The 21,866-nt window shown below is 33.5% G+C and overlaps 1 protein-coding gene across 6 annotated transcripts in view; it reads right to left on the bottom strand.

The window, feature by feature from the left end:
- The window catches only part of RUNDC3B (RUN domain containing 3B), a 144,019-nt gene that overhangs the window by 53,698 nt on the left and 68,455 nt on the right, over positions 1-21,866 (bottom strand). For all 6 annotated transcript variants that reach the window (XM_046669432.1, XM_046669435.1, XM_046669436.1 and 3 more), the window contains 3 exons: positions 15,661-15,750; positions 13,005-13,085; positions 589-757 (listed from right to left, as the gene is read on the bottom strand). In XM_046669432.1, the coding sequence (XP_046525388.1) occupies positions 589-757; positions 13,005-13,085; positions 15,661-15,750 (340 nt within the window). The remainder of the gene's footprint in view (positions 1-588; positions 758-13,004; positions 13,086-15,660; positions 15,751-21,866) is intronic.

Raw genomic sequence — 21,866 nt, 5'->3', positions numbered from 1 at the left:
AAAAGCCATGCTGTGGTATGCGTTTCATGTATAAAGTAGAGGAAGATGGGCATGGATGTTAGCTCAGGGCCAGTCTTCCTCAGCAAAAAGAGGAGGGTTGGCAGTAGTTAGCTCAGGGCTAATCTTCCTCAAAAAAAAAAAAAAAGAAAATGGAGTTTATTTTCCTTTCTCTTTGTTATGTACTCCACTTTGCCTAGAACAGAGCTTAACATACAGAGCTGTTAAAATACTCAAAAAAAAGAGACAGACATATATGAAATTTGTTTAGGCAATCACTGCATTTTCACAAACCAAATAATCTTTTATAAAATTAATCATAAGAACTAAAACTCAAACATATAAATGAAACTGCACATAGAAGAATAAATGGCTTATTTTTATATTAAAATATAAAATTAGAAAAAGTTTAACAAACAAAACCTTCTCCTAAAACTTTGCCTGAGTCTTAATTAAGAAAAGGACAATTCAAGGACAGAAGGGCAGTAGCAATGGGTAAATAATTTTATTCAGCTGAAAGATCTTTTGGCAGTGACAGTCCAAAGGCAATAATGAGAACCAAATTAAATGCTTTTGACAACTGATAAATACCTTCTGTTCAAGGGTTAGTTGATACTTCTGTTTAACTCTCTTACACTTGTTGAACCAACTATTCTCATCCATGATGAAAGGAGGCCCAACATTCTCTGGAGTGCTGCTTTCACTACCACTGCTTCCCAAAGTCCTCAGCTCTTCTTCATCACTGCTGATACTATCAGAACTAGGCAGATTAAAATTAAAAAAATAAATAAAGTTAATAATATGTTTCACTTGATTTTCAAGAAATACTTCGATATCTGCAAGCTGCTGGTGAGCAAACTCCAAAATATTTAGCACTAAATACACAGTTATAATAATGATATTATAAAGACTTTAGCTTCCCCCAAAAAAATGACAAGCTAGCATGTGCTTCTGACTCCCTCTGACAAAGTCACACCTAAAGATGCTGCAGAAACTCAAGTGAGTTTACAGAACTAAGGAATTAACATAAAAACTGTGAGAATGTTCTCAGGAGAGACAAAAGATTTCCAGAGAAGACCAGAAACTCCAGATGGGCTGGGAAGAGTTTTCTAGCTGGGTTCTTTTCACTACTCCACATAGATCACTGCCTGTCCAACCTCCACTGCAAGGCAGACAAACAGAACTACAGCCTAATACCAGTAGGGTATAATATTGGGGTAGTGTTACAGGTCAGCTCAGCTTTGGCAGAGAAGATAAGTTCAGAAAAACTAGTCACTCCCAAGCATTTTCTACTAGGGAAACAAGGAGAGGTAGAGGTGAACTGGAGAGAATATCCATTACAATCTGTATTAAAATTCCTTATGACATCAATATGGTAGAGGAGTACAGAATAAGGTGAATAAAAAGGAGAGGAGAAACTAAAAGAGAAGAAAGTGTGCTAAGATGGCTATCTAGTTTAGATGAAAGATATAGGTGTTAATATACTTAAAAATGAACAAGGAAGATTAAATTTTAATATATGAGCAATGATATTAACATATAAGAAACAGAGCATGAAAATAGTCCATATAACCCTCATAGTACAAAAAGAAACTCTGATCTATCAAATGGAGGGACAAAATAAGAAAATATAGTAAATTCAAGACAAAAAATAAGATGGCAGAATAAGTCCTAACACAAAAGAAATTACAAAAATCTTAAATGGGTTAAATTCAACAACCAAAAGCCAGATGTTCAGATTTGATTAAGACAAATATGGGCCAGCAATAACATGTCTACACAAGAATACAGAACAATTAAAATTGAATAGAAAACACATCAAGAAAATAAGAGAAATCCAGGCCAGAAATGATAATTTCATAGGGTAACATAGATATAATGGTGGAAAATATCGTAAGGGTCAAAGAAAGATATTTTATATTTCATCCTCTGTGATCTGTATTTGTATCTGTCGGGCTCTGAGTCTGGAGTCCAAGCATGTTGCAAATCTGAATTAGCGACCTTTGCATAAAGAACTTCTCCTTGGTTCTCAGTCAATGATCTAGGAAACAAACCAATAAACAAACATACCCCAAAGGAAATTTCCTTGTCACAGCTGTGGCTTTGGGTGGATTGGAGAAAAGAAAGCAGTGGCTGATGATAAAGTTTCATCCTTGAAAAAGACAAATAGAACATCTAAAAAAATAATATTTGAAATTAAAAATTAAATGGATGAGCTAAAAAGCAGATGTAACTGAAGAGGGAACAAGTAAAATATAAGATGAGATAAGAAGAAATTATAATATTTATTAAAGATTTCAAAATGCTAAGGAAAAATAACTGCTAATACTAAGATAGCATATCCAACAAAATTATCTTCACAGAAAGAGGGCAATATAAGCATATAACTGTATTCAGAAAACAACCTGAGAGATGTACCAACAAATTCTGACTAGAAGAACTTCCAATGATCATAGTTCAAGAAAAAAAGGAATGATCCAATAAGGAACAATGAGCAAAGAAAATGGTAAACTTATGGGAAAACCTAAACAAATGTTGAGAGTATGAACCACTAACAATGAGGCCTATTTCATGGAATTTTAATTAAATCAATGACAGACCTAAAATTCTGGACAGTAATAGCATATGTCAAGCATGAAATTACTAGAGTTAATACAAGGTCCTCATTTATTTGGATAGGTGGTAAAGATATTAACTTTAGACTTTGTTAAATTTTAAATATGCATATTAAAATTAATGGAGTACCAGTAAGAGAAGAGAAGTATAGTATGTAACTTGTAAACTAGGAGAGGAAGAAAATCAGGAAGGAAAGGAAAAATCAATCCAAAAAAAAAAAAAAGAAGATAGAAATAGCAGAAAAAGAAATGCAAAAAGTAGGACAAATAGAAAGCAAAAAGAACAATAGTAGATATCAAGCCAAACATATCAGTAAATAAGTTAAGCACATCACTTAAAAGACAAAGCCTTTCTAGACTAGATTTTTAAAATTCCAGTTAAGTACTATTTTAAAAAGATATACTTAAAAACATAAGGACACAAAAGGCTGGAAGCACTCTCATAAATTCCTGCCATTACATTTTTTCACATATTAACACATCTGAAATCAAGGAACAGCTTACAATTGAGTACATCTTACTATTGCTGTCAAACCATTTTCTCTGAATTGAGATGCATTTACAATGGAAGCCATATCAGAACAGAGGAAATATGGTTTTTAAAAAAAGACAAAATTATAATAGAAAAATATTAACCTGAAGAAAACTGGTGGGACTCTATTAAGATCAGACACAATGGACATCAAGGAATAAAAAATTTACTAAATATTTATGGTTAGTACATATTGATAAAAAATCCATTACATCAGGAAAATTTAAGAATTCTAAACTTGTATGCGTTTAATAAGTTAGCTTCAAAAAACACAATGCAAAAATTAAAAGTACCATAGGGAAAACCTGACAAATCAAATATCATAGTGAAAGAATTTAATACATTTTCTCAACAATTAAAAATGTGAAACAGAGAAAAATGAGAAAGGATATAGAATATTAGAACACTACCATTAACAAGCATAATCTAATGAATAGAGCCCAATTATTGGAATACTGACCAATTCTAGGCCATTTCTCAACAAATTTCAACGAACTATTATTATGTAGACCACATTCACTAATTAGAACAATAACAAAAGCTCTGAATAAGTGTGAAAATTAAAAATTGACCAAATCCTTTGGTCAAAAAAATTATAATGGAAATTATACTTAAAACAACTAAAATAAAAAATAACAAACTTATAGGATGCAGCTAAAATAGCACTTCAAGGGATATTTATAGACATATACATTTATAAGAAAAAAAGTAAATTTAAGTATTGAGAAAGAAAATATCATAAAAACTCTCAACAAACTGGGTATAGAGGGAACATACCTCAAGATAATAAAGGCTACATATGACAAGCCCACAGCTAACTTCATGCTCAACAGTGAAAAGCTGAAACTTTTTCCTCTGAGATCAGTAAGAAGACAAGGATGCCCCTTCTCATCATTCTTATTCAAAATAGTACTGGAAGTCTTAGCCAGAGCAATCAGGCAAGAAAAAGAAATAATAGGCATTCAAGTCAGAAAGGAAAAAGTAAAACTGTCACTACTTACAGATGACATGACATTATATACAGAAAACCCTAAAGACTCCACCAAAACACTGTTAGAAACAATAAATGAATTCAGTACAGTTGCAAAATACAAAATCAATATACAAAAATCAGTTTCATACCTATACACTAATAATGAACTATCAGGAATTACAGAAACAATCCCATTTACAATTGCACCAAAAAGAATAAAACACCTAGGAATAAATTTAACCAAGGAGGTGAAACACCTATACACTGAAAACTGTAAGACGCTGATGAAAGAAATTGAAGAAGCCACAAACAGACGGAGAGATATTCTGTGCTCATGGACTGAAAGAATTAACATTGTTAAAATGTCCATACTACCCAAAGAGATCTATAGATTCAATGTAATCCCTATCAAAATTGCAATGGCATTTTTCACTTAAATAGAACAAACAATCCTAAAATTTGTATGGAACCACATAAGACCCCAAATAGCCAAAGCAATCTTGAGAAAGAACAGAGCTAGAGGCATCACACTTCCTGATTTCAAAATACATTACAAATCTACAGTAATCAAAACAGTATGGTAGTGGCATAAACACAGGCATATAGATCAATGGAACAGAATAGAGAGCCCAGAAATAAATCCATAAATATACAGTCAATTAATTCATGACAAAGGAGCCAAGAATATACAATGGAGAAAGCACAGTCTCTTCAATAAACAGTGTCGAGAAAACTGGTCAGCCAAACGCAAAAGAATGAAACTGGACCCCTATCTTATACCACACACAAAAACTAACTCAAAATGGATTAAAGACTTGAATGTAAAACCTGAAACTGTAAAACTGCTAGAAGAAAACATAGTGGGTAAACTCCTTGACATCAATCTTGGCAATGACTTTTGAGATTCAACACCAAAACAAAGGGAAGAAAAGAGAAAAACAAACACAAACAAATGGGACCACATCAAACTAAAAGCTTCTATACAGAAAAGGAAACCGTCAACAAAATCAAAAGGCAACCTATGGAATGGGAGAAAATATTTGCAAACCATATATCTGATAAGGGGTTAATAACCAAAATCTATAAACAACTTATACAACTCAAGAGCAGAAAAATATATAAATAAACAATCCGATTGAAAAATAGGCAGAGGAGCTGAATAGACATTTTTCCGAAGAAGACATACAAATGGCCAACAGATCCAAGAAAAAGTGCTTGACATCACTCAACATCTCTAATCATGAGAGAAATGGAAACCAAAATCACAATGAGATATCATCTCATTATCTGTTAGAATTGCTATCATCAAAAAGACAAGAGATAACAAGTGTTGGTGTGGATGCAGAGAAAAGGGAATCCCTGGGCACTAGTTGTAGGAATGTCAGTTGGTACTGCCATTATGGAAACAGTATGGAAGGTTCCCCCCAAAATTAAAAATAGAACTACTTTGTGATCTAGCAATCCTACTTCTGGGTATTTATCCAAAGAAAATGAAAACAGGATATCAAAGTGGTATCTGCACTCCCATGTTTATTGCAGCGTTATTCACAGTAATCGAGATATGGAAACAATCTAGGTGTCCATTAACGAATGCATGGATAAAGAAGATGTGGTGTGTGTGTACACATATATATGGAATACTATTCAGCCATGAGAAAAAAGGACATCTGTGAGATACACCACACAGAGAAAGACAAATTCTGCAAATTATCACTTATATGTGGAATCTAAAAAAAAAGTCAAACTCATGGAAACAGAGAGTAGAAAAGTGGTTCCCAGGGGCTGGAAAGAGGGAGAGGTTGGTAAAAAGGGACAAACTTTCAGCTGTGAGATTAATAAGGTCTGAGGATCTAAAGTAAAACATGGTGATTACAGATGATAACACTATATTGTACAACTGAAATTTTCTAAGAGAATAGAACTTAAATGTTCTCACCAAAAAAAAGAGATAAATATGTGAGGTGATGCATGTATTAATTAACTAGATAGGGGGAATCCATTCACAATGCATATGAAATCATCACAATGTACACTTTAAATATCTTAGAATTTTGTCAATTATACCTCAATAAAGTGGAAATTTAAAAAAAGACAAAGAAAATATCATCACATGGATTGTAATTACTCTTTAGGTGGCAAACATGATGTAATCTATGCAGAATTTGAAATATATTACCGCGTACACCTGAAAATTATATAATGTTATAAACCAATGTTACCACAATAAAAAGTAAATAAATAAATAAAAATAAAGTAAAAAATAAAAAGAAAGAAAAGATCATCACAAACCGAAAGTAAGTAGAAGAAAACGAAATAATATAGATAAGAACAGCAATTAATGAGCTAGCTGGCAATGGCATAACAGAGGATCGACAAAGAAAAAGAAATACTTACTTAAAAACACTAATAAAATTGACAATACTTTAGCAAGAATGATTAAAAAATAAAAGGAAAAAAAAAAGTTATGGGGGCTAGCCTGGTGGCACAGCAGTTAAGTTCGCATGTTCTGCTTTGGTGGCCCGGGGTTCGCCGGTTTGGATCCTGGATGTGGACCTACGTATCGCTTGTCAAGCCATGCTGTGGCAGGCATCCTACCTATAAAGTAGAGGAAGATGGGCACAGATGTTAGCTCAGGGCCAGTCTTCCTCAGCAAAAAAGAGGAGGATTGATGGGCACAGATGTTAGCTCAGGGCTAATCTTCCTCAAAAAATAAGTAAATAAATAAATAAATAAAAGTTGTGAATACAAAAGGCACAAGATAACGTAACTACAGATGAAAAGAGATTTAAAAGATATTAAAAGAAATTCTCTAAACAACATGTTTTTGAAAATTTCAATAAAATATAATTTACCAGAACTCAATCAATAATAGAAAATTGGAATTATCATGTGACTATCAATAAAATCAAATCAGTAATTTAAAAATCTTCCAAGAGTAGACAGGAAGGATGGATAATAAGGAAGTTCTTTGTAAAGACAAGGAAGAAAATAAATACTTACTTACAATGATTCCAAGGAATTGTATAAACATTTCATATACATTATCTCATTAATCCTCATGATAACCCCATGAGGTACTGCTCTACTCTTTAATAGATTAATTCAATAAAGGAAGAAAATGAGAATAAGACATGATAAGTAGTTTGCTCAAGGTCACTCTAATAAGGGGAATTGGTATTACACTACAAGTTTTTTAAATGATATCACATTGCCTCTCAACATTTCAATGACTAATACTATGCATGTCCAAAAAAGCTGAATGAGTGGTAGATAAATAACATAGCTAACAACATAAATTGACACCAGGTCCCTGAGGGTCTGTATGTTTTCCTAAGACTTAGTTATTTTACGCTATGGACAAGAAAAGTTGATACTCTTAAAAGTATATCTTATTCTAAAAGAGAAATTCTGCAAATATTTTTAGAGAAAAAATGATGCTTAAGAATTTCAGGAACATTCCAATATTTTAAAGAGCAAAATATTTTTAAAATTTTTATTGAGGCAATGAAAGACAATAGCAATATAAAAGAAAAAATAATTTTCTTTTAACAAAAATATTTATAATGCTTTACTATTTATTAAATAGAGAGTAAGAATTCTTATCAATTTCCTTATTCCTTTTCCTTCAATAATTATTTTTAATAAATATATACAAAGAAGAAAAAATGGACCATAAAATCTTCAGCCTGCTAACCCTGTTGAAACTTAAAAACATCATCTCCTTCAGAAGAATAATTTTAATCCTATAAATAAGCATTAGAAAACCTAGAGGATATTCATTCATTTAATTCTCAAAATACATATTTATTACATATCTATTGTGTGCCAAGCATTGTTCTAGGCACTGAGGATATGTGTGTGAACCAACACAACAGTCCTTGACTTCTTAGGGTTTACATTCTAGTGGGAGGAGACAGACAAATAATATAGCCCATGTTAGACATCGATAGTCACTATAAAGAAAATAAAGAAGGTAAGGGGCATAGCATGAGTGGAGAAGTTATTTTATGCAGGAAGTTCAGTGAAGGCTTCATCAGTAAGGTGGTATTAAGCTGAGTTTTAGAGAAGATAAGGGAACTAGCCATGCAAATATCTGAGATTGCTTCCTGGCAGGGAGACTAGACAGGGCAAAGGCCCTAAGGCAAAGGTGTGGCCTAACGCCTGGTATGCTCAAGGAATAACAAGATGGCCAGTGTTACTGGAGCACAGTGAGTGAGAGGGCAGGCAGTAGGAGATAACACCTGAGAGGTACTGGAGGCCAAATCAATCAAGGAATTTGTCTTTTGAGGAAAGAAGTTACTGGAAAGTTCTGAGGAGAGGACTGGAATAATCTGATTTACATTTGAAAAGGATCACTCTAGCTGCTTTATGGAGAATAAACCAGAGGAGTCAGAGGTAGAGGCATGAAGAAAATTACAAATTTCCAGGTTTAAATTAAGGAGATAGTAGTGGTGGTGTCAAAGGATTTGCTGATGGACCCTATGTGAATTATGGCACCAAGAATTCAACGATGACTCCAAAGTTTTGAGCACAAGCAACTGGAACAATAGACCTACCATTCTTGGAATGGGAAAGACTAAAGGAAGAAAAGTTTTCAGGGGAGAAGTTAGGAGTTCAATGTTGCACATGTTACACGTGAAGTGCTTATTATACATCCAAGTGGAGATGTCAAGTTGGCAGCTAGAGGTACAAGTCTAGAGTTTAGGGTAGTGTTCCAGGTAGAAGTATACATTTGGGAAAGAGCAGAAACAAATAGTGTTTAAAGCCATAAAACCAAATGAAACTTAGAGTGAGTGTAGATAGAGAAGATGATTCAGGGCTGATCTCTGAAAGAGTACAACAGTTAGAGGCTGGGGAGATGAAGAGAAACCAGCAAAGGAAAGTAAGAAGGAGGCAAACCAGAAGAGTGCTGAAGAGAGTGCTCACAAGTCTTAAACACTGCTGAAAGGTCAAGTAAGATAAGGAAGCTAACCACTGGATTTGGTGATAAGGTATAACTGCTGCCTTTGACAAGAGCAGTTCAGGGGTGGGTATTAAAGGCAAATTTGAAAAGTTCAAGAGAGGATGGAGACAAAAAAAACTGGAGGCACAGTTTTTTTAAGATTTTATTTTTTTCCTTTTTCTCCTCAAAGTCCCCAGGTACATAGTTGCATATTCTTAGTTGTGGGTCCTTCTACTTGTGGCATGTGGGATGGCGCCTCAGCATGGTTTGATGAGCAGTGCCATGTCAGCGCCCAGAATATGAACTGGTGAAACCTTGGGCTGCTGCAGCAGAGCACACAAACTTAACCACTCAGCCACGGGGCCGGCCCAAAGGAGACACAGTTTTGTAATAAAAGAGGGGTTACTGAGACATAGCTACAAGTGAATGTGGGGTTAGAAAAGTTTGTTTCGTTTTTTAAGGTGGGGAAAATAACATGCCTGTGTGCCGTGACGTGCGGGAAGACCTAGAAAAGGGAAAATTAATGTAAGGGGACAAGTGCTGGAGAAAGACCTCAACAGAAGAGAGAGGATGGGATGTGGTCAAAGGACTGGCCTCTGGTGGCAAAATGATTAATTTACCCCTACTAAGAGGGGGAAAGGTGAGGATATGGAATCCTGCATCTACTAGGAAGGGCAATTCAACAGCATATTTGATGGCGTACAGTCTCTTTAAGTCAGCAATTTTGTTTGTAGAAATTTGCCTCTTTAGGAAATAGTCATGTTTAAGTACAAAGACTTAGCTCCAAGAATCTTGATGGTGACATTATACTTAGAAGTGAAAAACTGAAAGCATCATAAAAGATCAACAATCATTAGCTACCGGACTTTTCAGGCCTAAAATCTATGCATGAAAAGTTGTTTAAAGATGTTTAAAGTTCCACCAAATGGTAACTCAGAAAAGCACAACTGTTTTCTCACTGGTGCACAACCTAAAACTTAAACTAATTTTAAATATGAAATACATTTTAGGATGTTTTCTATTTATGTATTTCATATACTTAGCTTCAGAAGGATACAACTCCACTTAAAAAGACTAATGGCTGGGGCCAGCCTCGTGACCGAGCGGTTAAGTTCATGCGCACTGCTGCAGCAGCCCCGGGTTTTGCTGGTTCAGATCCTGGGCGCGGACATGGCACCGCTCATCACGCCATGCTGAGGCGGTGTCCCACATAGCACAACTAGAAGGACCCACAACTAAAAATATACAACTATGTACCAGGGGGCTTGGAAGAGAAAAAGGAAAAATAAAATCTTTAAAAAAACCAAAAAGGCTAATGGTTAATAAACATTTTTAAAAGTTCAACTTCACCAGCAATCAAATATATACAAATTAAAACAAAAACAGGATATCATTTTTCATTTACAGAATTGGACACACTTTTAATACTTAGCTGGCAATGGTAGGAAGCAAGCACTCCCACATATACTGATTGAAACGAAACTGGTATGGCCTCTCTGGAGGTCAATTTGACAGCATAGTTCAAAAGCTTTAATAATATATATGCTGTTTATCCCAGAAATTCTACTTGCAGGATTTTAACTAAAGAAATAATCATGGTTCTATATAAAAAGCTGTAGTTATAAGGATATTAACTACAACTTTGTATACACAGTGAACAACGAATGTAACCTAAAAGTCCAACAATAGCTGGGAAAACTTATTATACTACAGATAATGAAATTCTATTCATTTTAGGAAATGATGCTGTAGAAGGATAATGAATGACATGCAAAAATGTTCATTATATAGTTTAAGGGAAATAAACAGTTACATGTACATTTTGATTCCATTTTAACAAAAGAAAAAATGTATCTATGCAATAGAAAAGGCTGGAAAGCTATCCATCAAAATGTTAATACTTCTAGCAGCTGCTTCTTGAAGGTAAGATTATGAGTGACAAACTTTCTTCTATCTACTCTTCTATATTTTCTAATTTTTCGACCGTGAACATGAACTACTTTCCAAATAAATTAAAAGCAGTAATTTGGGCAGAGACAGACTCTTACAGTTTCTTAAAATTAGGACCTTAGAGTTTTAAAAAAATGTGTCTAATACAGGTATATTTCAGTGGAAGCAACTCAACTTTTAAAATATTGGTTCTTTATGACAATTAGGATAGTTTAAATCTTCCTAAAAAGAAAAACTCCATGGACAGTAATGTTAACTGGCTTATGACTAGGTTGAACTGTTATTTCCCTTCTCATTTTAGTACCCTTTATAATCCCTCAGCATATAAAGGAGAGGAAGCTTTACATACATGTTTGGATTAGTGCATCAAAGAAAGAAGGAACTGCATAAAAATTCAGAGAAAAAGTGGTTAAGCAGTTGGGGATACAGAGTATATACCATTAATTCATTCTGAGGTCACTAGTTGAGAGGGTTTCATTACTGTATCTTTTAAAAGTACTGTAATAATTACTACAGCCCCTTATGTAAGTAGGAGAAGAAAATTAGTATTCACGTTTATCTTTATAATTTAAGTCATTTCTTAAATCACTAAAAATAGCCTTTACACCTATATGTTGATGACCAAACTCCTATCTCCACCTGTCACCTTGCTCTTTAATTCTAGACTTGTGGCCCATTCTGCATAAAACAGCTGTATGACTATGGACAAGTTATTTAATCTCTCTGTGTTTCAGTTTTTCTCATTTGTAAAATAAGGATAGCAGTTCCTACCTCACTGGCTTTTGAGGATTAAATGAGTTAACAGAAGTAAAGCATTTAGAACAATGCCTGATATATAATAAACATTCAATAAATATTATTAATACTATTTTTATTAGTATTATTTTGAACTATCTGTTATCTTCACAAAATATCCTATAATCCAATACATCCCAAATGGTATAATGTTATAGCTGTTCAAATATCTTCTTGCTGTATTTCTTTTCTAGATCTAATGTACTAGAATAATCCCTTTTCCCAAGGGATCCACTTACTCAATTAGAAATCTTGGTACCATAATGCTCTATTTCTCCTTCTCTCTCAGCAACCAAAATATCTTCAGACTCCTAGTTCTGAAATAATAGTGACTTCTCTCACTAGATGATGATTATCTCAGGGGCAGGGACTGTATTTTTTTTCAGAAGTTCATGAAGTCCCTATACTCTTGACATCTATGTATCCCTGGCAGCTAAGAAACTTTCTTTCCTACATTAGGCACTCAATAAATGCACCTTGAATATGTGTGTATATACATATATTACATATATACATATACATATTACTCACTCTCTTTTTTTCTTTCTCTTACAGCTTTGGCCTGATCATAACATTTTAAAAGGATACAAAGATCCTCATTCTATTCAGGAAATCAATAATGCGAGCAGAGCTTCAGAAAATCTACAGATTTCATCTGATTAACGTCCAATGCTGATAAAATTGTGGGCAATCCCTAACTCTCACAGAATACTGGTAGCAGGATAAGCTGGTACAACTCTTTTATAAAGACACACTTTAAGAGACATAAAATTTTTCATTGTATTTACCTGAAGAACTCTGTAAATTCACAATAGAAACAAAAAGAAAATTGATTTGCACAAAAATGTTCATTATTATTTTCTTTATAATGGAGATTAAAATGGAAAACATTCTAAATAATGAATTATAGTTTGGGAATCTCAATGGACTATTATAGAGCAATTAAAGTTATTATAATGATTACAGCAATAGAAACACATGCTGTTTTTAAAAAACTATACTTAAGCTGGGATTACAATTATGTAAAAAGTGTGTACTTACATAAATACTAAAATGCAACTTGAGTTTGTATTTTTGAATGACTTCTGATACTGAAATAAACGTTTTATAAAAAGTGACTTCAATCAGATAAATACAGTGTAGAAGAAGACATCCAATTATAAATTAAGATTTCGATAACATTTTCAAAATGTCAAATACCTTTGGGTAAACTTCAAATATGGTGTATAGTCTATTACAGCAGGAAAGTTGCCATCTAATCCTTCTCCTTTTAGGCAGAAGCTAAGAAAACAGACAATAAATATTCCATTTTAATAGATAAAATGTTAAATCAAACAAGTGTTAATAAACAATCTCTTGTTAGAGACATTTGATTCACCAAACTGCAGCTGAATTTTTTTGTTTGTAATTTAAATGTTGTTACAAATAAATACCTCAATACAGATATCCTGGCTTCAATGCCAATGACAAAGCACTGTGCAAGTTAATACACTGTTACATAAATATTTGCTGCAAATGCAACACTCACTGAGAAATCTGTTCAAACACTGTTTATTTATTTCATACTATCTTGGTCTTTATTGGAGATCACTAGAGAACTTTCAAATGAAGACTTGTTCACATTCACACATAAATTCGCACGTGACACTGAACATCACCTAAAAAGATCTAATTAGAAAATGAGGGTTTTCTAGACTACCTAAAGAGGTGAAAGGGCTTGGATCTTAAACCTAAAAAGAATGCAAACATCTTCTAATCTCTAGGTCAGTCCTTTCTAAGAAGCCAAGGCCACAAGGGAAAGTTCTAGTGACCTGCCCAAAGTCATGCTGAGAGCCTCATACAGCCTGTAAAGAGACTCTAGATCTCCCGGTCCCCCAGCCCACTGATCTTTCTCTTGTACAAGGGTATACTCAATTGGATAATCAAAAAAAAAAAAAACGGTGTTTATGATTACTATTGATAAAAGAAAAAAAGTACATCTCCTAGGAAGATAACCATAGGAATATTTATAAAATGTAGGTTGATCTTTCAAAGAAAACCATTCATCTGTGAACTCCCACCTTCTGGTTTTTTTGGAAGTTTGTCTGCTGAAATACTTGTGTTAATATATCAATATCCAGGGTACGTATGTATTTTTCCAGACTTCAACAAGGACAGAATCAAAGTGGCAACACTTTATATGACCTTTTCTTTGTTCACAGAAACATTACTAATGTATCTTTAAGACTTGCTTTCAGTTGATTATACAGTACCAATGGGTTACAATAAACCAACAGTTCATATTCTTATCCCAGGTTTTGTTTTACAGAAAAAAACAATGCTAAAGGATTTAGACAGAGCTAGCAGCATGCAATGGAAAAAGTTAACACTCTTAGAGGAATCACAAAGAACCTTCATATTGCATCTATCATGTTCATCCTAAACAATTAAGCTAATTAACCTAATACTACTTTATTAAATCTTTTGTTTTTTAAAGATTGGCACCTGAGCTAACAACTGTTGCCAAGCTTTTTTTTTTTCGCCCTCTGCTTTTTTCTCCCCAAATCCCCCCAGTACATAGTTGTATATTTTAGTTGTAGATTCTAGTTGTGGCATGTGGGACCCTGCCTCAGTGTGGCCTGATAAGCGGTGCCATGTCTGCGCCCAGGATGGGGACTGGCGAAACCCTAGGCTGCTGAAGCAGAGCAGGCTGAACTTAACCACTTGGCCACGGGGGTGGCCCCCCATTAAATCTTAAGTAGAGGAAAGTTTTACCTATAAAATAACAAATATTTTGAAAAGGAAGTGATTTACTAGAAAAAGGCAACCTCAGTGAAAATGAGCACAATACTTTTTAATTCAAGACCTAAAAGTAGATTTCATTTAAGTTTTATACTTATTTTGTTAATATTCTTGCATTTTAAGTAATATTTCAATAAAAATATAGTATTTCCTTCACTCTTATATTTGAATTATTGTTACAGACAAACTTTCCACTTTTAGTATAATGTAAAATCTTGGATCAATTTAGGAAATGCAAAAAGATGCTTCCCTAAATTTAAAAAGAACGTACATTGTGCATTTTTAGTACTTATAATCTTAGTCCAGAATCAATTCATCTTATTAATAATAAAAGCAAATATTAATTTTTTATATTTTAGATACATAATACAAGAAACATAGGATACCCAAGATATCCTGTCAGGATGTTCTTTATCTCAGCACATGAGATAATGAAAATCTTTCTGGTTCTGAATCTACTTTTAGTGTATTTCTTTGCATTTTAACACCAGGGGTGGTTTTTTTCTTTTAAGATTTTATTTTTCCTTTTTCTCCCCAAACCCCCCCGTACATAGTTGTATATTTTTAGTTGTGGGTTCTTCTAGTTGTGGCATGGGGGACGCCGCCTCAGCATGGCGTGATGGGCAGTGCCATGTCTGCGCCCAGGATCCGAACGGGCGAAACCCTGGGCCGCCGAAGCGGAGCGTATGAACTTAACCACTCGACCACTGCGCTGGCCCCTATTTCTTTGCATTTTAAAGCAGTAGCTGAAAAATACTAAGAGATACGATTCAAAACCTTCCTTCAGTGCTACCAGAGTACATGATTTTTCTGCTTGGGCAAATGCAGTCTAAGCTTTCCTTTTTACCCAACTAGAGAGCAAGCCTGTTAGTGAATTTCTTAAGTTTCAGACAGTCTCTTTTCTGAGAACAAACCCATTTAGAAAACTGATGCCATTTGAAAGGGAACAATATGAATCAAATAGCAATATCCACCTGTGTGCTTTACTTAGAAAACTGAAAGAAAAAAATCCTAAGTAGAACTATTATGTGGTAGAATAATTTGAGAACTAAATACATTTAGTTAGATTAAGTACCTGAAATCAATAGCATTGAGTCCAAGCAGCATGCCAGCAAGCATATTTGCTTCCTCACCCAAGACAATTGCTCCATCCTCATAAAATCTCCTAAAAAATGAAATGAGTGAATAAATAAATAAAAACTGATTGAAGTTTCATTTAGAGAAATCACTTAGAGCCCAAACTAAAGTAGAAAGAACTAAATTTATTTATCAAAATAAAAATGTACTCAGATCACCCAAGTGTTGTAGATATTTAGAAAAAACAAAAACCAAAAACTGCCACCATAACAAAAAATCATTCTAAGCATTTCTACTTCCCTCAAAAAGAATCTCCAAAGTGACTCTTTCAACGGGCCTAGAGTGCCTAGCATTTTTCCCTAATAGTGAAGCAATAGAAATGCAATCTAAAAGATGGCAAATTCATGATCATTTATACTGGTCTATTTTCAAAACTATGTAGACTATTTTTCTATACATAGAACAAACACAAACATACATTCTGTTTTTCTGTAATTGCAAGGGTTATTAACTAAATTAAGCACCAGGAAGGTGTGTGATCATTAGTAATTTATGCTAACTTCTAACAATGCAATACTAATAGGTCAGACGGGCTACCAAGATGGCTGCATTTGAAAAAGAAAGTATTGTCTCTGACAAAATGTGAATATGAATCTATCTTTGCTAATTCCTGTAAAGCCATCTGTTTTGGTGAATGTTAGTTTCTAAAATGCTAAAATTTTATTTAAAAATATTTAAAATAAATATTTTAAAAAAATATCATAATATGGGCCTAAGGTAATTTTCTACAAAAGAATGTAAGATCATTGAACTTAGTTGTTTTTTAAAACAATATTATGCAAAAACTAGTTCATGTTCAGTAATCAGGGATCATTAAATTGTTATATTTATTTAAATTACATATAGACAGTGAACACCACTCTACTAACTAAAAGGAAAACATTTTAGTAAATGAAATTTGTCTTGCTCTTCTCAGTATCTGTGAGTTTATAAAGGCTGCAAAAAGATTTTAATATACTCATAATCCCACCATTAATTCTGAAAAGTTCAGAGTCTACCAAATACTCTTACAAACATATCATTTGATACTTGCAAAAAAGTCCATGAAGTGAATGTGGAAAAAACTGTCATTAGCTATAAATTTATCATCAAAAAAAGTTACGTTAAAATGATTTGCCCAGGCTTATATGGATGAACTGCTCAAGGAGGAAACTCAGTTCTTCTTACTTTAAGTTCAATATATTGTCTATTAAACCATACTGGTAAACAGAAATATTTACAGAGAATTTAACCTACATTATGGTTCATAGGGAATTTTAAATGAATAATAAAAATACAAAGAGGAAAATAAGAGACAACTATTTACCCTCTTAGGTGTAAGGCTGCAAACAAATATGGTGAGAAGCCTAGCTTGGAATAGATGTTGTCTGTTTCCTTGGAAATATGAGAATTGCTTTCACTGATTTATATAAAATGAAAAAAACTAAAACTTCCAGACTAACAAAGATTAGTAAAATAAATGGAAGGATTTTCTACATATTCAATGAAAGTGTTCCACAAAAAGAGATATTTAGACAAATCTCTATATCTGAGATTTTGCCCCTGCCCCAATGGCTAAACTGGCTGTTGACAGAATATGTTACTGACTCCTGGAAGAATTATAATTCCAATGTTCTAGACTACTAAATTCTTTGAGACACGTGTCAGAAAAGAATTCTGGTTTTTGATGCTGGCAATTATCCATTATTCCTACTATTCCCCTATATAAGAAAGGGCCTACTTTTTTTATTCCCCATGTTGAGCTCAACATGTTTAAAGGTGCATTCTAAGAGTCAGATCAAAACTATTCTTGCTTGCTTCCTAATGTTAATATTGTTTTAGCAACTATTGAAGGGTATCAAAAATAAACACAAAACTAACTGGTTTTAGAAATCATTTAAAGTCTAAAGGTCTGTTATACATGTGTATACAGGATTGTTTTATTGATCTTTTTGGCTTTAGTTTTACTAATGATTTTTTAAGCTAATCAATACAAATGAAATGCTTGCTATATGTGAAATCAATAATTCCACTCAAATAAAATCACACATGAAGCATAACACTGCATGGACCTGGTTTAATATAACAGTACTTACTGCAAGAGAGGGGAGGAGAGGACAAACGTAAGAGGAAGGGCTACTTAAGAGAATTGTCCATCGTATGCTGAATGTTTTTATTATTAGTTCTGGTTAAGAAAAAAAGTATTTTTCATAAAATACACCTCTAAGTTTGAGGTAACATTTTTAAAGTAATTCAGTATTCAAAAGAATCCTGAAATGAAGGGATCTGAATTGAAAAAGATCACATTCTCATCATTTAATCAAAGACAAGTCATTTCATGTATATTAAAGCAGCAGCAGCTGTCAGGAAAAATTAATTTTTTATTCCCTTAATCAAACCAACATATCAGTAATTTTGACTGAAAACCTGATTCCTGTTATCAACACTTTCAAAGGCTTTAAAAGATTGTAAGCTTTGAACCTCTTCATTTTATCTCATAGAAAAACTGGAGCATTAATAAAGTTTGCTTATATAACCAACGTTATGTAACAAATGAGCCAAGAGTAAAGCCTAAGATGACTAATTCAATAATAGTAAGGTATACACTAAAAAAATTCCTTTTCTTTTGTTGAAAATATTTTTTGTTCTAAAGAAAATATTTTTATGAGAAGAATCTAACCAAAACAGTGTACTGAACTGCAAAAACATATTACAAATATTGAAAGTACCAAGGTGAAAAATATAAAACTTCCATTTAAAGATTTATATATTAGATTATATCTTTAAAGAAGTTTTATATTTTAGAAGCAAAGGAAAATTGTGAGCAACCATTTGATATTACTGTGATCTGGAAGAAAAGCCTCCTCTTTTTATTAGGTATACTCTTTCCAATTATTGTAGGTTGACCAGAAAAATATTAGAAACTAGAAAAGCATTTAAAGTAATACCTTCATAAAAATAACTTTTTCTCTTAACAGATATAATTTAACTCTAATTGAAATATGTCTTTATAATGCTATCTTTAGTGTTCATTCTGTAAGACTATTTTAAGGCCTTTCTGGTACTTCAATAGCAAATATCCTTGGATGGCATCCACGGTGAACAACCAGTATGGATTATGCTGATACTCCACAGTATCATGCCTCAAAATTTCCTTTTTTGAGAGTCACAAGTTATTCTAACACTGAAAGGGCACTATTAAAATATGACAAAGCTTATCTCGTAAACCAAAGATATTTCATTACCAATATTCTTGTTCTCTTCCCCAATTTAATCTCTATATATGAAACTTTAAAGAGAGGAGATAAGAAAATTCTCCCATGACATACAAGACAGATGACAGCGTTATAAATAAATGTTATATTCTAGTAAAAGTCAAATTGAATCAGAATGAAAAACTGACCAAAAAGTAAGTCTCCAAAGGTCTTACTATAAGTATGTGAGATTCATTAATTATATTATCAACAAATATATAATAAATTCCTACTGTGTGGCAAAAACTGTGATAGGTACTAGAGTTAAAATGGTGATCAAGATAAACGTGGTCCCTCTCCACGGAGCTTGTAGTCTAGGGTAGAGGACAGGCAACAAACAAAAGAGAACGATAATCACAGATGATGATAAGTAGTATAAACTAAATAGGTTGTTGAGGTAGAGAAACATTGAAAGAAAACACAACTTTGAAGAAAGTCATTAGGAAAGGCATTCTCAAGTGTTTAGCCTGAGGCCTTAGGCCCACAGAAGTCTGATCACACAGGTCTTTGTAGGCCATATAACATTAATAATAATTGTGGACATTTACTGCATGCCAGGCATAGTCATAAGGGCTTTATATGAATTATCTTCTTTCACTTTACCAGCACATATTATGCCACAGAGGGTATTAAGCAACTTGCCCAAGACTCCAGAGCTAGAAAATGGTGAAATCAGAATTTGTCTCCAGGAAATGTGTTTGCAGAGAAACCATTTCAAAGTTTTAAGTGGGAATTAACATGATCCCTTTTACTTTTTTTTTTTTTAAGTAAAGTGGACATACAACATTATATTAGAAGATTGGCTAGAAGCTGGATGGCTACTGGAAGGGGGGAAACTGGAAACTTAGTTGGGAGGCCAACTGGGGAGTGTAGCAAGAGATAAGTATGCATTACTGGAGCAGTCATGTAGATAAAGGTAAGATTCAAGACAGATTTTGGAGACAGGATTGACAAGACTTGCTAATGGAATGATTACAGAGAATGAGGGAGAAAGAGGAATCAAATATGAATTTTAGATTCTGACTTGATCAGCCATGTAGGTAAGTAGTAAAACCATTTACTGAGAGGGAGAGAACAGGGTTAGAAGGGGAAAAAATCAAGATATCTGAACTAGCTAGCTAGAGATTTAAATGTGGTGTCATGATCATACAGGTGGTATTTAAAGCTATAGGGAGATGGATGAAATTCTAGTGAGAGAGAGAGAAAGAGAAATGAACAGAGACAGAAGAGGAGACAATGGAGGACTGAGCCCAGAGAATATTAACACTTAGAAGTTGTGAAGAGGAAAAGAAGCCTGAGAAAGAGCAATTATAGATGGAGAAGGAAAAGCGAGGTAACGTCATATAAGCTAAAGGCAAAGAGGTTTTTCAAGAAAGAGGAAGTATTCAACCACGTTAGCTGGACAATGGAGTAAAATGTGGACAGAGAAATGTCCATTGAATCTAGTAGCTTGTAGATTATTGGTATTCTTGTAAAAATTATCCTTGGTGGAGTGGTGAGGGGCAGAAGCCAGGCAGGAGTGGAGAGAAGACTGACTCTAAGGTAAGGAAATGATGACAGTTTGTATAAACATTTTCGAGAAGTTTGGTGATGAAGCAGACCAGAACATGAAAATGAGCAGTAGTAAAAGGAAATATGAGTTCAATGAAGAAGTTTTTCTTTTTAAGATAGGAGATACCAGTATATGTTTCTTCATGGGTGGGAATGATCCAGCAATGGAAAAGAGGTTGAGGATGAGGAGAGAGAAAGGTGGTAACTAAGGGAAGAGGTGAGCGGGAATAGGATCCAGAAGAAATTAGCCTCTAAATAGAGAGACATTCCATCACAACAAAAGAGAACAAAGACAATATGGTTAAGGTGTGTGGTGATAGGAATAAAAGCATTCATTTATGATAGGTTCATTTTCCTAATGAAAGGAGATCTTGTACTAATGAAAGTTAAAGGAAATATCTAGTTCTCTCTAAATAGCAATTTTATAAGAGCAGTTAGAATTCTTATCTCTCTCAAATCACATGTCTGTATGGAAGACCAGGAAGATCACGCTTATCTCTACTATAGAATAATGCCAAATACATCCTGACACTTTTTCTTACTTGTTTCCAGGAATATGTAAAATTACTGTTTGTACGCAAATTTAAAAAGAAATTCTGAAACAAAATTGATTATAAGACCTTTTAGATATTTAGTAAGCCAAAAATTATTTTATAGACAACACAAAAAGACAGTTGAATTATTAATCAGAATTTTCAAAACTGAACTATTCTAGAGACAAGCTTACATTTGAGATTTTATGTTTTCCCTGTGCAATAGTGGAACTCACTTCCCTTATTTCCTTAGTTACAAAAACCTGTATTATTTATCTTTCTTACCCAACATACAATTTCAATAAGCCTTAAAAATTTTTTTTTAAACAGCTTTATTGGGATATAGTTCACATACCAAATAATTCATCCTTTAATGTACAATTTAGTGGGTTTTAGTATATTCACAGAGTTGCTAAACTATCACCACAATCAATTTTAACATATTTTCATTACCCCCAAAGGACATAATGTACCCCCAGGCATTCCCACCCTATTTCCCTCCAACATGTTCCTCCCCCCAAACCCTGCCCTGCTCACACAATGACACAAGGACTGATCTACTTTCTGTCTGTATAGATCTACTTATTCTGAACATGTCATATTAATGGAATCATACACTATCTGGTCTTTTGTGACTGGCTTCTTTGACAGTAAAATGTTTCCAAAGTTCATCCGCGTTGTAGCATGTATCAGTACTTTATTCCTTTTTTTAAACATGAAGTTTATTTAAATGACAAGACACTTGATCTAAAGGGAAAACTATCTAAGATTAATTTCTTTTAGAGTAATTTACCCCTACTTAAAGACAGACTGCCCTGCATGAAACA

The sequence above is a fragment of the Equus quagga genome, chromosome 8, assembly GCF_021613505.1.
Source record: "Equus quagga isolate Etosha38 chromosome 8, UCLA_HA_Equagga_1.0, whole genome shotgun sequence".
Classification (NCBI taxonomy): Eukaryota; Metazoa; Chordata; class Mammalia; order Perissodactyla; family Equidae; genus Equus; species Equus quagga.
Note: the sequence above shows the minus strand (reverse complement) of the source record. Positions and strands in the feature narration are given on the sequence as shown.